At 46.5% G+C, this 17,439-nt stretch overlaps 1 protein-coding gene across 1 annotated transcript in view; it reads right to left on the reverse strand.

Annotated features, from left to right (window-relative positions):
- Positions 1-7,443: 7,443 nt before the first annotated feature.
- LOC122380130 (piezo-type mechanosensitive ion channel component-like) overlaps positions 7,444-17,439 on the reverse strand; it is a 101,543-nt gene continuing 91,547 nt past the window's right edge. The window contains exons 47-48 of the mRNA XM_043362970.1: positions 10,113-10,233; positions 7,444-9,052 (exon numbers count right to left, since the gene is read on the reverse strand). Coding sequence (XP_043218905.1) covers positions 8,906-9,052; positions 10,113-10,233 — 268 coding nt within the window. The 3' untranslated portion in view covers positions 7,444-8,905. The remainder of the gene's footprint in view (positions 9,053-10,112; positions 10,234-17,439) is intronic.

Raw genomic sequence — 17,439 nt, forward strand, 5'->3', positions numbered from 1 at the left:
TCAAGACATTGGTGAATGTGCCTCTGATAACGAATATGAGAAATGTACGGGAAAGTACTCCATTCCGTGAGAGATACGTGAAAAACACTTCGGCAATTTCCTCTAAACTAAGAATAGTTGATGAAGTATCATATTACTTTTTGTACTTAGTGACACCAGATTCGATTCGACTGACCCGTGATCGAGAGTTTCACTGCAAGTCCACCACAAGAGCAACAGCCTGCTCCCGGCAAAATTGATAATAAAATAAACGAACAACTTAAAGGGAATAGTTCACTTTCTCAAAGTTAGTTTTTTCAATGGATGTATAATTTTCAGCAAATGATCAGCAAATGATCAGCAAAAAAATAAAACCTCTTTAAAAAAGATTATTTTCTATATTTTAATATAGGAAGAACTATACCTATCCCACAAAAAAATGTTTGACGCGGAAGCTTATTACGGATGACCAATCATATTGCTTAGTACAAATCCATCGGCTGTAAGCAGTATGCTGATTGGCTGACGATGACGTAGCTGCATTCCTCAGCAAGGCACTCTTTTCGGAACGAGAAATGGAATATATTCATCTACATAGTGTGATCGCTGGGCCGTAAAGCTTCCGATTTGTGCTAGTCTCAGCTCAAGATACAAAACTGCTATTCCAGTTCAAAACCCCATGTTAAAAGTGAACTATTTCCTTTAAGTATAAAATCAAATGGCCGCATACTTTGCTAACGTCCGTTCTGTCTTAGAATTTGGATCCCAGATCTGGTCAGGCGCGGCAAAAACACATCTGGACAGGACAGAGCGTGTACAACATAAGTTCCTGTTATGGCTTGTTCACCGCACTGCGAACAGGAGGATGTCGTCTGACCTCTCATATGACGGACTGCTAGCGCTGTTTAAGCTGCCATCACTCACAGCTCGCAGGCTACAGCATGACATTACTCTGTTATATAATATTATTAGAAGTAGATGTGACTCCATATACAGTCCACAGCAGAAGTAATGTGGGGTTTCAGTCATGGGTATGTTCTGCTTCAGAAGCTTAGGAACGATTGACCAGACTACAATGAAACTTTCTTAACTTTGAATGTAGCTTATATGTATCGTCACCCTTGCAGCTGCAACTTTAGCTATTGACATCTTCTTTTCGATCACTCCGCATTAAACAATCGTTGGTAAAACCCTACATTACTTTAGCGGTGGGCTGTACCTTTTAAGTTGTTTTTCCATTCGTGTGCCATCAAGAACTACTCGCTACCGGGCCAGCTTCTTCGAACCTGTCGCCAGGGTAAATTCGGTCAAGAACGGGATGTTTTGCACGTCTGTCAAGACAGCCTCAGATTCAGATTCACTTTCAGAATCACATTCGGACCCCCTTAGATTTTCATAAAAACTGGTCCATGGGTACAGTTTTGGACGCTGATTCCAATGGTGAAGTCTGTTTTTCGCCACATATTATACTTTGGGCCCTAGAGGCATTCAAAGTTTTTTTTTGGGGCGAAGGGGGACCCCCTTAGATTTTCATAAAAACTAGTCTATGTGTACAGTTTTGGACGCTGATTCCAACGGTGAAGTCTGTTTTTCGCCACATATTATACTTTGGCCCCTAGAGGCATTCAAAGTTTTTTGGGGCGAAGGGGGACCCCCTTAGATTTTCATAAAAACTGGTCCATGGTTACAGTTTTGGACGCTGATTCGAATGGTGAAGTCTGTTTTTCGCCACATATTATACTTTGGCCCCTAGAGGCATTCAAAGTTTTTTTTGTGGGCGAGGGGGGACCCCCTTAGGTTTTCATAAAAGCTGGTCCATGTGTACAGTTTTGGACGCTGATTTCAACAGTGAAGTCTGTTTTTCGCCACATATTATACTTTGGCCCCTAGAGGCATTCAAAGTTTTTTTGGGGGAAGGGGGACCCCCTTAGATTTTCATAAAAACTGGTCCATGGGTACAGTTTTGGACGCTGATTCCAACGGTGAAGTCTGTTTTTCGCCACATATTATACTTTGGCCCCTAGAGGCATTCAAAGTTTTTTTGGGGCGAAGGGGGACCCCCTTAGATTTTCATAAAAACTGGTCCATGGGTACAGTTTTGGACGCTGATTCCAATGGTGAAGTCTGTTTTTCGCCACATATTATACTTTGGGCCCTAGAGGCATTCAAAGTTTTTTTGGGCGAAGGGGGACCCCCTTAGATTTTCATAAAAACTGGTCCATGTGTACAGTTTTGGACGCTGATTCCAACGGTGAAGTCTGTTTTTCGCCACATATTATACTTTGGCCCCTAGAGGCATTCAAAGCTTTTTGGGGCGAAGGGGAACCCCCTTAGATTTTCATAAAAACTGGTCTATGGGTACAGTTTTGGACGCTGATTCCAATGGTGAAGTCTGTTTTTCGCCACATATTATACTTTGGCCCCTAGAGGCATTCAAAGTTTTTTTGGGGCGAAGGGGGACCCCCTTAGATTTTCATAAAAACTGGTCCATGGGTACAGTTTTGGACGCTGATTCCAATGGTGAAGTCTGTTTTTCGTCACATATTATACTTTGGCCCCTAGAGGCATTCAAATTTTTTTGGGGGGGAAGGGGGACCCCCTTAGATTTTCATAAAAACTGGTCCATGGGTACAGTTTTGGACGCTGATTCCCATGGTGAAGTCTGTTTTTCGCCACATATTATAATTTGGCCCCTAGAGGCATTCACAGTTTTTTGGGGGCGAAGGGGGACCCCCTTAGATTTTCATAAAAACTGGTCCATGGGTACAGTTTTGGACGCTGATTCCAATGGTGAAGTCTGTTTTTCGCCACATATTATACTTTGGGCCCTAGAGGCATTCAAAGTTTTTTTTTGGGCGAAGGGGGACCCCCCTAGATTTTCATAAAAACTGGTCCATGTGTACAGTTTTGGACGCTGATTCCAACGGTGAAGTCTGTTTTTCGCCACATATTATACTTTGGCCCCTAGAGGCATTCAAAATTTTTGGGGCGAAGGGGGACCCCCTTAGATTTTCATAAAAACTGGTTCATGGGTACAGTTTTGGACGCTGATTCCAATGGTGAAGTCTGTTTTTCGCCACATATTATACTTTGGGCCCTAGAGGCATTCAAAGTTTTTTTTTTTGGGCGAAGGAATTGGAATCTAAGGGGGTCCCCCTTCGCCCCCAAAAAAACTTTGAATGCCTCTAGGGCCCAAAGTATAATATGTGGCGAAAAACAGACTTCACCATTGGAATCAGCGTCCAAAACTGTACCCATGGACCAGTTTTTATGAAAATCTAAGGGGGTCCGAATGTGATTCTGAAAGTGAATCTGAATGCCTCTAGGGGCCAAAGTATAATATGTGGCGAAAAACAGACTTCACCGTTGGAATCAGCGTCCAAAACTGTACACATGGACCAGTTTTCATGAAAATCTAGGGGGGTCCCCCTTCGCCCCAAAAAAACTTTGAATGCCTCTAGGGCCCAAAGTATAATATATGGCGAAAAACAGACTTCACCATTGGAATCAGCGTCCAACACTGTACCCATGGACCAGTTTTTATGAAAATCTAAGGGGGTCCCCCTTCGCCCAAAAAAAACTTTGAATGCCTCTAGGGCCCAAAGTATAATATGTGGCGAAAAACAGACTTCACCATTGGAATCAGCGTCCAAAACTGTACCCATGGACCAGTTTTTATGAAAATCTAAGGGGGTCCCCTTTCGCCCCAAAAAACTTTGAATGCCTCTAGGGGCCAAAGTATAATATGTGGCGAAAAACAGACTTCACCGTTGGAATCAGCGTCCAAAACTGTACACATGGACCAGTTTTTATGAAAATCTAAGGGGGTCCCCCTTCGCCCAAAAAAAACTTTGAATGCCTCTAAGGCCCAAAGTATAATATGTGGCGAAAAACAGACTTCACCATTGGAATCAGCGTCCAAAACTGTACCCATGGACCAGTTTTTATGAAAATCTAAGGGGGTAGCCCTTCGCCCAAAAAAACTTTGAATGCCTCTAGGGCCCAAAGTATAATATGTGGCGAAAAACAGACTTCACCATTGGAATCAGCGTCCAAAACTGTACCCATGGACCAGTTTTTATGAAAATCAAAGGGAATCCCCCTTCGCCCCAAAAAACTTTGAATGCCTCTAGGGGCCAAAGTATAATATGTGGCGAAAAACAGACTTCACCGTTGGAATCAGCGTCCAAAACTGTACACATGGACCAGTTTTTATGAAAATCTAAGGGGGTCCCCCTTCCCCCCCAAAAAAAACTTTGAATGCCTCTAGGGGCCAAAGTATAATATGAGGCGAAAAACAGACTTCACCGTTGGAATCAGCGTCCAAAACTGTACACATGGACCAGTTTTTATGAAAATCTAAGGGGGTCCCCCCTCGCCCCAAAAAAAAACTTTGAATGCCTCTAGGGCCCAAAGTATAATATGTGGCGAAAAACAGACTTCACCATTGGAATCAGCGTCCAAAACTGTACCCATGGACCAGTTTTTATGAAAATCTAAGGGGGTCCCCCTTCGCCCCAAAAAACTTTGTATGCCTCTAGGGGCCAAAGTATTATATGTGGCGAAAAACAGACTTCGTCGTTGGAATCAGCGTCCAAAACTGTACACATAGACCAGTTTTTATGAAAATCTAAGGGGGTCCCCCTTCGCCCCCCAAAAAAACTTTGAATGCCTCTAGGGCCCAAAGTATAATATGTGGCGAAAAACAGACTTCACCATTGGAATCAGCGTCCAAAACTGTACCCATGGACCAGTTTTTATGAAAATCTAAGGGGGTTCCCCTTCGCCCCAAAAAACTTTGAATGCCTCTAGGGGCCAAAGTATAATATGTGGCGAAAAACAGACTTCACCGTTGGAATCAGCGTCCAAAACTCTACACATGGACCAGTTTTTATGAAAATCTAAGGGGGTCCCCCTTCGCCCAAAAAAAAAAACTTTGAATGCCTCTAGGGCCCAAAGTATAATACGTGGCGAAAAACAGACTTCACCATTGGAATCAGCGTCCAAAACTGTACCCATGGACCAGTTTTTATGAAAATCTAAGGGGGTCCCCCTTCGCCCCCAAAAAACTTTGAATGCCTCTAGGGGCCAAAGTATAATATGTGGCGAAAAACAGACTTCACCGTTGGAATCAGCGTCCAAAACTGTACCCATGGACCAGTTTTTATGAAAATCTAAGGGGGTCTCCCTTCGCCCAAAAATACTTTGAATGCCTCTAGGGCCCAAAGTATAATATGTGGCGAAAACAGACTTCACCATTGGAATCAGCGTCCAAAACTGTACCCATGGACCAGTTTTTATGAAAATCAAAGGGGGTCCCCCTTCGCCCCAAAAAAACTTTGAATGCCTCTAGGGGCCAAAGTATAATATGTGGCGAAAAACAGACTTCACCGTTGGAATCAGCGTCCGAAACTGTACACATGGACCAGTTTTTATGAAAATCTAAGGGGGTCCCCCTTCCCCCCAAAAAAACTTTGAATGCCTCTAGGGGCCAAAGTATAATATGTGGCGAAAAACAGACTTCACCGTTGGAATCAGCGTCCAAAACTGTACACATGGACCAGTTTTTATGAAAATCTAAGGGGATCCCCCCTCGCCCCAAAAAAACTTTGAATGCCTCTAGGGGCCAAAGTATAATATGTGGCGAAAAACAGACTTCACCATTGGAATCAGCGTCCAAAACTGTACCCATGGACCAGTTTTTATGAAAATCTAAGGGGGTCCCCCTTCGCCCCAAAAAACTTTGAATGCCTCTAGGGCCCAAAGTATAATATGTGGCGAAAAACAGACTTCACCATTGGAATCAGCGTCCAAAACTGTACCCATGGACCAGTTTTTATGAAAATCTAAGGGGGTCCGAATGTGATTCTGAAAGTGAATCTGATTCTGAGGCTGTCTTGACAGACGTATGTTTTGCCGACTGCCCCGACTTGCCAATGATTTTATAGCTCGATGTCCCCATGTTGACCTTTTTCATGACAGTAGGTCCATGGTGATGAAAAGTGTGATCATGCGTGTGGTGTAATATCCTGTTTACGACTTGTATTTATTGTTTTATACGGATGACTTTGCCTATTAGTGGGAGGCCTTATCCCGTTGGCAATATACTGAACAAACAAACAAACAAACAAACAAATGCGCATGACCTGAAAGGTATGTCACCCTTAACGCCACAGCGATCTCATTCGAGCATTAAGAACACCCCATGGAGAAAGCTAAAGGGGGCGCAAAATGCAGTAGCTATTCCGCCATTTTGCTCTTGTTTATAAAGTAAGAAGTTTCGATGTAGGAAAGTGATGTATCGATGATGATAGTAAGGGAATATTGTATTTATATTATTAAACAGTTTGTGAGAGCTGATGCCGATAAAGCTGTAATTAATTAGAAGCGATAGAAAGACACGTGATATGTTAAAGTCATTTGGCAATTATCCAGTGTACGGTAGTAATAGTATACCTACATTCCTGCCCTGGGACCGGGAAAATCCTTTATTATTTAGAAGAGTTTTTTTTTTGTGGGCGACCCTATAATAGTAACTAGACCAAGTAGACCTAGTAACAGGTATCATGGCTCGAGGGGCACTACGAACAAAAACCTATGAAACGCTACGCCGTTACGACGCAGTAGAAAAACAACTTTGCAAATAACAAGGCTGAAACACACCACACCATGCAGCCGTGAATTACAAGCTGTGAAATCAAGTGAAATTTTTCACTCGTCCAAATGACGAACACAAGGTCGGGAAAAACACTTTTAACCATCATTATTAAGGTTGCTTATGTTTGCCAAAGGAAAATTAGCAACATGGTTGCAAAGAATCATGGCATACCTACTGATAAGCTTTTGATAAATGATTACTTTTGTTTTCATTTGTTAAATCAACCTGCATAATGTGTATACACTGGCTTGCAAACAACGAAGTACTCGGTCTGTACCGAAGTTCCATCCCCATTGAGTTGTGGGCTGTCAAAGAGTCGTCCCCCCCCCCCGAAGTCCGGGGCGTCCGGCTGACAGCACCCCTCCCCTCCCCACGACTGTCAGCCGCGCAGTCACGACGGTGACAGTGCGCGGTAACTTGTCACGGTGACAGTCGGCGGTAGCCTGTCACCGTTCCGTCGCTCGGTGCCTCGTGGGGCCAGCCAGGGTCGCCAGATGCCCATAGAAGTTCAACTGAGAGCTGAACGAATAGATATAAGGATGGAATGGGCAGAGTGAGCGCACAGGGTGTAGAATAGTTGGCGGCAGGTGGTGCGAGTTTCGGAGCCTGGTGAGTAAAAAGATGATTGGTGTCAGATGTGTACCTACTTGAGACCCAGCAATTCATTTTTTTTACGATATGCACTTATACATTACGCGAAACTAGCTCAAATGATGCCAATTACCAGCTGTGAGAAATAAGCCCCCAGAAATTAAAAAAAATGTTGCAGGCTGTTTTACTCGAATTCAATGCTTCAAACACTCACGCTCAAACATCTCCTTGTATTTGATGGAGCTGCACACGGCGCTGACACAGGTCGCGCCCACATCAGGTCGCACAGGAGCGGTGAGTTCGCAGAAACCTCGCACCACCGCTGAGACACGCGCCGCACTGACAGCCGTACGTACCGGTGCGTACGGAGCAACGAACTGCAATCGGCCCCACTCCGGGCCGCGGCGACAGGGGTTCGACACGCCGCGCGCACGTGCGCTCGAGCTCACGACGAGCCCACCGCGGAATATGGAGCCGAGGTGCCGTCACGGGACCGCCAGAGACGCAGTGTGCGCGGCGGTGGCCGTCAGAGGCGCGATAAACCCGCGCAGGTGGCACAAGTCGGACGGCCCAGCTACACACAGCAGCCGCGGACGAGGGAGAGGTGTTGTAGCACGGCTAAAGACAGTCTGCCGTCCGCAGTGGCACCAGCACAGTTTGGCAGTCACCAGCCGCCGACCAGCACATCAGTAGGCACATCAAAATCGTATCAAACGACCTCTCGAGCGACCTGTAGCATTCGACACTCGACAACAGCTGAGCATAAATCAGCAACTCAGACAATGCAGCGAAACGCAGGAATTCAATGAAAGACAACATAAAACCGCCGTGGATTCATTATTGGCGCTGGACCGACCACACCGACAAGATTGATAGTTTTTAGCAAACATGTCGTCATTACAATTCAACCACTTACGATCAGATTATTACTTCTACCAGGTTTACTTAGGACACTGTCTCACACCTGCGCATAAATAGGTTCAAAAAGCTCTTCGTTCAGCTATGTAAACAGTCATGCGAACGAACCTGTCGTACCAGCCCCGATTACAATATAAAGTACACCTACGTCCTACACTTTCCGTTCAACGATATACACATCCACTAGAACTCACCTCTGCTTCTTTACCATTTTCAGCAGGATCGTTCAAAACGTACAGACTCCTCAAAAACGGTCCACAAGTAAGGCTGGCAAGTAAAACAGTCAGGCGCCCGTCGGTAGCCGGCGGCCCACCTGCCAACGCCCGGGGAGCGCCCACGCCCACACCGGCCTGACAGGCGCGCTCGGGGTCGGCTCGTCCTAGTCGTCCGGCCTTCGGGCCGTTTCCACTCGCCACACGTCGAAACGAGCGCAACCGTTGGCAGAAAGCTTCAATTCGAGCAGAACGCTTCGGCTGGTAGATCGCCGCAGTGCGAGCAGAGCACCGAGGTTGGCACACCACTCAAACATGACCAACTCTAGCGGGACAGAGCACTCTTTGGCAGGTCATTCCGATTCGAGCAGTGCACCAGGGTTGACAGACTGCCCCTATGCGAGCACAGAGCCGCGGCTAGTGGTTCACTTTCCAATCATTATCCTCCACACCAGTCATCCTGAGCCAAAACAGAAACAGGACTATCGCAAGGAAGTGTCATGTCACCAGCACTGTTTGTAGTTTACACCAGTCGAACGATGACAGTTTATTGGCTATGACTATCTTCTCTCGGAGGTTCTGTGTACTTTATCATCATCTCAGGCGACCGGTAGAGGAATATTAACTTCGCGAATAGTTCCTCTTCCAGTGCCAAGTTGCCTCTTTCTCGTACTAAGTATATATCCTCGCATATCTGAAAATCACAAAGAGCGTGCATGTGACGAAAGAGAACAGAGGCATGCGCACAGAAGACAAGCTGTTATTCTAGGAGCGTTTGTGACCTCCCAAATCAGTCGCGACATTTTACAGCAAAAAAAAAAGAAAGAAAGAAAAAAGATCAGCTGTCAACTTCGCTCTCACCACAAGATTCTGATATTTATCTTTCAAGTGCGAAAAATTATGCTGAAAATTTCACAAAAAAAGCTCTCAAGACAAACATCAAAGATGCATGGAAGCAGACTTCACTACTTTTATGCTCAAGCGCACCCCGCTTTATGCTAATTCGCCGAAGACAATAGACGAGGACAACAAATAACAGACTGTATCCGTCATTGGGCAACTGTTGCTGCTTTTATGGTTATCAAGAACAAAGGTATCTATAAAAGTGCATTCGGACATTAAAGCAACGACACAGGAAAAGACAAATGTAAATTGCAATCCTCGTCAGGCTACGGTGCACGAGCGGAATTCGAACTCGGCCCGTGACGTATGACCTTTTTATGAACACATTTCTATTTCACATATCACTCAGGCAACATCACACATGTCACATACCCACAGCTTTATATCCACAGCATATGGACCCATCTTTAACTTTCAGCTCCTATCGGTGTCATTACATCGTACTCCGTTTCTAAAAAAAAAAACAAAAAAAAAACAGACACTATAAAAGCTGCAAAACATGCGTACTATACGGCCACACTTATCCTTCCATGCACGATTTGCATCCAACCTAGATTCATAAGCAGGAACGACTGTTTCCGCCCCGGCCTCTGCCCCCGCCACCTCGCACCTCGGTGAGGCTACCCCTGACCACCGACCCGTCAAGCGAGCCGCCCACCATGCTGGCACATGATCCGTGTGACAGGCAGGCGCGGCGGCCCGGCCCGACAGCATATGTACATATGCTGGGAGGCCGGGCACAGGTTGGCCCGGATGGGTAGGGCGGGAGGGGGATGAGCGAATGACCTTGCTGACTTGCAGAATTCAGTCCATGAATCCTAGCCCCGTAGACACTGCAACTATAAACTAACCTGCAGTATTCGATCCACGTAGGGCAGTTCGTCGAACATTATATGGTAGGAGATGTCAACGAACGGGGTCCGGCACAGGCGGCCGATGACCAGCACGAAGGTGGTGTATGAACCGATGATGCTGCGGGCACAGAAGAGAGACCGGTCAGCGGTTATGACGGTGGGCGAGGTTAGCGTAACAAGACTCACTCATCTGCAGGTAAATTATCACGCTTCGTCTCATGCAGTACACAATCAACATACACGTATGTAAATACTGAAAGGGGAAAGAAACATAAAAAGGCGTTTTCGGAAGAAAGTGGAGTAAGAATTAGGGACATCGGGGAGAGGATCGCATGTGAGTATCGGCGAGACCGATGATCTATCTGCGTTTTTTGATATGAGACATATCACCGGCGATATGACGGCATGGCTCGGTGTGAACCAGGCTCTGAGAAGTCCGGCTCACTAGACACAGATGGTCGTGAACGCCGGTAGTCGGTAGTCAGAACAGTCCCATCAGCGGAATCCTGTTCGAATCTACCCTTTGGCATATCCACCTTTGGTATACTCGACTTTCATAAACAACCGGACGAGCGCAAAATCATCAAACTAAGAACACGCTGAGAGAATGAACATGTAGTTTGGGCGGCTGGTTACAGCTTGCTGTGCAAAATGCATGCTTAATAAAACATATATATCTCAGACGCTGTGTAGAATACGTTTTTCACTGTTGTTATGTTCGTGTAACGACGCTATCCATGCCGGCAGTGTATAACTTTTGTGAACTGTCATTCAACCTCTCCCATCCGCCAAAGAAAGGTGTGGCTCGAAGGTGTGAAATTCCGTGCTCAAGTTCCTCCTGGCCACGTCACGCCGCAGACAACGCCATCGTATCCGGGCGCATTGAGAGCCGGAGCCCCTTCCTGTAAGCGGAGACGGCCGCCGCGGACCCCGCCGTACCGCCCGGCCCCTCGCACACGCCGCGCCGGCAGACGTCATCAGAGACCCCGGCGTCACCGGATACTCGGCGCGTCATCTAACGGGCGTCACTTACTGATGACGCGTGACGAACCGCTTAGCTGGCACGCGCCATGACGTCACCCATGAGAGCGACGTCATACATGAGAGCGACGTCACATGAGAGCGACGCTCACGGCACGGCGGAGCGAATGGAGATGAGCGAGGCGCTACACTGAGCCCTGAGCAGGCTTACCTATCTATGTCTGAACCGGTCGGGGGTAGGGGTACGGATGTCTGGAGCGCTCCGACCGGACAAAACAGGTGTGGCCCATCTGATAAACCATCCTGCATCTGCCATCGCGCGTCCGTGATTGCAACATGGATACAACTGCCAGACATTCATGGATTTCAGGCGGATAAAAATAGCCCTTCGAGTGGATATATGTGAAGCGAATATAAACAGAGGGAGTGCCGGGAGCTATTTATAGGCTGGTTTACAATTCAAAAGCAGCTGCTAGGTCACTCATGCGGCAAACCCTGTTGCGAGGGTATGCCGGCCATATAGTCGAGCGTCATGTACCTAATGACCCCGTCAGAGTGTATATGATTGATCCGGTCGTTGCATTCTGGCATCTATACAGGTGCCATCAACGTCTAGAAAACATTCAGCTTATTTACAAGTCAGCGTTTAAGAACTGGAAGTCAGAATCTGGTTCAGAGTATCATTACAAAGATGAAGTGCAGCAGCTACCAAATCAAAACACATCCGTGCCGCGTGCCCAGCAAAGGACGTCTCTATTTTTAGCCGACATGTGACATAAAACACGTACTCACTGATGCCAAATTTAGAACATGGGTACGATGGGGTCACCGAGACATTGCACAAGACGTATAACGTTGATGTATCAAAGTGAATTGTTTTCCTCAATCGGCACCGTTGGAACTGATAAGAAGTGTGTATCATATATCGTGCATGATATACCGAGATAAATGATAAATCTACAGCCCCTGTTTAGTGCAAAAATTCAGAAATTCCGTAACTAAACCATTATTCGTATCCAGACTCACAGTCACGATGCGATATATAATACAGATACGGCGCGATACTATACGATTTACGGGAAAAGTTAACCCGCGCCCCACTGGTGTCTGTGTATAACACGCCCCACTGGGGGGGGGGGGAGGGGGGCTCTGGCTGCCGTCTTACAAGTCAGATCAGGCTGATTTTTGGTTTACACACTCGTTAACAGATGCTTTAGATACCCTGAGGGTACGGAACTTGTAGGTACTTTGATTTTCAGGTCAGGGTCAGATCATCCTAGGTCACGGAAATCTTATGTCATAAATCGGTCACGTGACACATGTTTTATGGTCCATTTGGGCCATAGATTTCGAATTCGGTGTCGCCTGTGTCATTTGAGGCCATTTTCATCTGAATATAGCTGAGGTCAGGTCACTTTCAGGTCAAAAAAGGTAAAATTTCATAGTTGAAAATTTTCAACAAAAAACATGACTATCGGATGCAGTTTGAGCTCAGGAGCACGATGGTGCTATTTATATTGGTGTACGATGTCAATTCGTACAGAAAAATTGATTTGAAAAAAATAAAATTGTGAAATTTTTGCTGTAACGCGTATAATTTGGCCATTTTTGAAGATATTTGGCTAAAACACGCTAGAGTAAGTTCTAAGCATGTGTTCTATCATAAATATTCCGTTTTTTTTTCGAAAAATCAAAAAGTTTTTGAAAAAGATAAAAATAAAAATTTTGAACTTAAATATATATATCATTTTCGGAAGTTTTCAAAATTTTGAAAATTCGAGATAGCAGTTTGATAGCTCAGTCCACTCCGAGTCCTCTCGTGCAAAGAACTTTGATCTAGCTCAAAGACTGAACTGTTGGGAGCGATTCCCGTGGTTCAATGTTTTGCGTCGAAATCGGCCCAACATGACGTCACTCTGACGTCATTTCCGGCCAACCTAAGATAGATACGAAGTTCAAATTTTGAAACAAGGTGTCAAATTGATGCAGCCGAAGGTACTGAAAGTTTGGCGGCGATACGTACGTCAAGCGGTTTAGAAGTTATTGCAGAAAACGGGAGGAGGGGCTATGAATAGCCCCCCCCCCCCCCCCAGTGGGGCGCGGGTTAACATACCTATCAGCGCTCATATGAGTCAGCGTCCACCAACAACCGACTGATATCATTTCGGAAGCATCCCGCATATATTCTTCACTAATTGACAACGCGCATATTGCAGTGCACTGCAATGCATGTTGCAGAGCACTGAGTCCTATGACACAATGGCTGGTTTTTACCGCAAGCCCACCTGATGCCCACATTTTCATATGGGAATATTGTCTGATGACTGATGCATGTAACGAACTACTATGTCAAATACAGCCGCTTTGGATATCCGCTCAGGAATCGTGCACACTGACGAATTTCCTTGTAAGCGTCCCATTGCGTATTCCTGTATGTTACGAATTTCCTTGCAAGCGTCCCATTGTGTATTCCTTTTCCATCAAAGCAGTACCAATCACGTGTCGGAGCTGCTGGGGGTCCTCGGCTGGCTTAAAGCTACAGCGAGCTCATAAAGCACCACGCTCTGTAGCTCGTCCTAAAGTACGGCGCATGATTGAGCCGGAGACACTTGCTAGTGTTTTCGCCGTTTTTGCTAAGACCCATGTGAAATTAAGCACGTATGATTGCTGACCTCACATCTGTATGAAGCTTGAAAACCCCCGAGTTAATCGGTAAGTTGCAAATACTTATATGAATATTAATATGAATACCCCGGCCATCGCGTGTTACGGCCACCCACGCTGGGTTTTTCACGTGAGACGGTCGACCGGGCGGAAAATGAATGACTCTTCTCGCCTTTTACCGGGGATAGCCGGCCGCACCATAAAGGATATAAGATGCGAAAGCTGCAGAGCTCCGCCGATATCCGGTTCATCCCGTTAGATGTGGGACGAGTTGAAGAGTCAGTCTCGCCGCTCTAAGCGACCTGGGGTCGACCAAAGCGGGGTCGACCCGACAGACCGGCTGCAGCCATAACCTTCGTGCGCACCCGCGGGGATTTGACACTAGCCATGCAACACTGCTAGGGGTAAACATGCCTGGTGTTCGAACTGTCAGCAGGCGTCGCGCCTCCGGTCACCCTTTGGCCGTCGCTAGGACCATCCTTTACGTAACGGCCAAGGCGCGGTTAACGGCGTGCGTCACGACTAGCCGACAGCGCCTGTCACGGTCAGGTCACCTCGCGCGTCACGGCCGGGTCACCTCGTCACGTGGCCGTCGCGAACCGTTCGTGACGTGCGTCGGACGGCATATGTGACGTCAGAGACGCGGCGCGCTGACACTGCAGATGAACAGCTGGCTCATCAAACAGCTGACCGGTCAGGAGACGCTCCGCACTATAGGACCGGAAGGAAATAGCCCCGGGCTATGCGACCCCAGGTCATTTGACCAGACGGGAATGGCCACTGGCTAAAGACCCACCAACAAACGCCAGGAGGTGATGAGCTTTGGTTAGCTTTTGAAAACGGAATTGTATTTCTTAGTAGCGGTTACTGGTTAGCCAGATTCAAAATGTACATACCCGATGAAACTGTTGTCTAGTGAGAGCTTCTCTAATCGCTAACATTTCCAAAAAGGGGTCCTAACATCAAATCAGTTTTGGTTAAAGTGGCTATATGAATTAAAAGCGATCCCTGAAGAGCAAAAGAAGAAACTAACTAAAAGTTCGTTTACACTCAGAGCATCATCAGCAGCAGGGATGCGGAGCCGTGGAAATTTCAGACGGCTCCGGCTCCGGCTCCGGCTCCGGAGAAAAAATCGGCTCCGGCTCCGGCTCCGGCTCCGGGTGAAATGTCATGGCGGCTCCGGCTCCGGCTCCGGCTCCGAGTAAAATGATCCGGCTCCGGTGGCTCCGGCTCCGGCGGCTCCGACTCCGGCTTCTACTCAGTACATCCCCTAGGCGATCAATTAAATACGGGTGGAAGAAAAAAGGCGATGGGATTGGTACACGTTGCTTCTGTATTTGTATAACAAGGCTATTTTGAATACCACATTGTTTTACGCCTTGTACTGTCAAACCGAATTAGGTAAATAATTGTTTCCTCTTAAGAAAAGGAACCGGAGTCGCCCCCTTTTTTGACGGCTCCGGCTCCGGCTCCGGCTCCGGGCTATATTGTTTCACGGCTCCGGCTCCGGCTCCGGCTCCGGGCAAAATATGCCGGCTCCGGCGGCTCCGGCTCCGGCTCCGGCTCCGGCTCCGCATCCCTGATCAGCAGGATCCGTTCATCAGCGGCACGGGGAGCGCCGTTTCTTAATTCGGCCCGCTGTTACCGGTAAGTACCGTATCACGACAGCCGATTGCAAGAGATCCTGTTTTCGTGGGCCAGTCGTACAGACAATAACCGGCTCCAGAAATTTCCCCAACAAAAGAAGGGACATGCAATGGTTTAAATTTCGAATGATCTTTTCCTCGATAATTGTGTAAATCTATAAACGGGAAATCTCATATTTGATAGGCAAATTCTTTAACAACAGTTCACTATCAAGCCATTTCGAAAATTGACGTAGAGTTTCCGTACAATTTCGTCTAGGGACACGCATATCAACCCAGCTATTTGAAGCGCAGTTTTTACGGCAATACGATAGGCCCAACTTAACAGCTGGTCTTCAAACAAATATGGAAAGGTAAATGACCGCGCTCAAAAGCGGAACGAAGTAACATGAGCTAGTCATCACCGAACAGGAACAATCGATAATAGCTTGCAAAACACGTTTGCCTGGGGTAACTCTACCACATGATCCGCACAAGTAATTAAATTTGATTGCTACATCAATTTAGTTCAGTGTTGTGCAACCGTGTATAGTGGGCTATAAATCATACTTAAAGCCTAGTCACGTCAGATCAGGAGTCATCGCCATATTTCCCGCTCACCTCTCACCAAGATACTGGTGGGGCATTCCACGATAGATCGACCAAGGCCTAACACCCGACCATTTTTGATTTTGATGAAATCTTGTCTATAGGGTTCTCCTATGCCCTGAAGTCAATGGTGACAACGCCAGGCCCCTACGGTCAGCGGTTTAGGAGATATAGCCCCGGGCATTTTGACGAGGTCACTCTGCAGAGTGATTTTTGAGGTGCTATATCTCCTAAAGTAATGAAGGAAATGGATTAAACCTGTACATCGTTGTGATGGCGGTGAAATGAGCAATTTATTGGCTATCTCGGATTTCCAAAAAAGTTATTTTGATTTTTAGCTGTGACGTCATCAATTTTTAAATTTTCTGGCTACCCCCCTAGTACATTAAAATTTGTCATTATTTTTGCTCAGAAATATAGATCGGTCAATGTTCTTTTGACTGTCAAAAAATAAAAATGGTAATCTTTCTACAAATATTTTATTTTATTTTTTGAAAACAACTCTGTAATATGAAATTTGCATACATTTGCTCTGAAACGACAAATAGGTGCAGCTGGCACGGACAGTGGAAGGACTGGATTTATGAAACACCTAAATAATATTTTCTTGAATATTTTTCGCAACTGGAACAAAGCGTAAGATATTTTAATTTAACCCTCGCCGGCCGAGGGGAGGGGGCGGGTGCCGCCCCCCCCCCCCCCCATAGGGTTTTTTCGCGATAGCTCCGAACACGCCGGCGGTAGAGAGCTGAAACTTGGCATACCTGACCTTTGATCCAAGCCGCATCTTTTGACACCAACCGCATTTTTGGGTCAGGTCAGGTCACTGACCTATGACGTCATAAGTGAACCTCTGCACGGTCTTCAGATGTCGCAACTTCGCAACGCCCTCACTGCCAGAGGAGACGTCACAGGGAAATGAAACTTGCAGGATCTAGTATCCATTATGAGTCTCACAACTTGTATATCTCGGATTTTTCCTAAAGGTCATATGAGGTCAGGTCATTTTCGTGACCTCACCATTAGGTGAGGTCACGAAATATAAGTCAATGGGGAAAAATCCAAACTGCTATTCTGGCGCCGGAAACGATCTCCAACTATCTCAAGCACACAGAATCGTGATTTGATGCACTCCTTGCAAGGTTAGATGCGTCACTTTTGCAATGTTGACCTTTCGTGACGTCATTTATGACGTCATCAAGGTCATATTAGTTTTTCGTCAATAACTCTTGATCAAATTGAGCTAGCGAGCCGGGAAAGCCACCAATGGACTCAGGAAGACCTGCCGAATCGAATGATATGCGACATGACCCCTTTAGACCAACTTCGTGACCTTAGGGTGCTGACCTGACCTTGACCTGAGGTCAACACCCCAAGTTGACCTGACCCGAACAAAAAGTATATCATTTGACGCGCCTGAGCGAGGCGAACACGATGCTGCCAAA

This window comes from Amphibalanus amphitrite, unplaced genomic scaffold, assembly GCF_019059575.1.
Source record: "Amphibalanus amphitrite isolate SeventyFive unplaced genomic scaffold, NRLGWU_Aamphi_draft 000092F_arrow, whole genome shotgun sequence".
Lineage (NCBI taxonomy): Eukaryota > Metazoa > Arthropoda > Thecostraca > Balanomorpha > Balanidae > Amphibalanus > Amphibalanus amphitrite.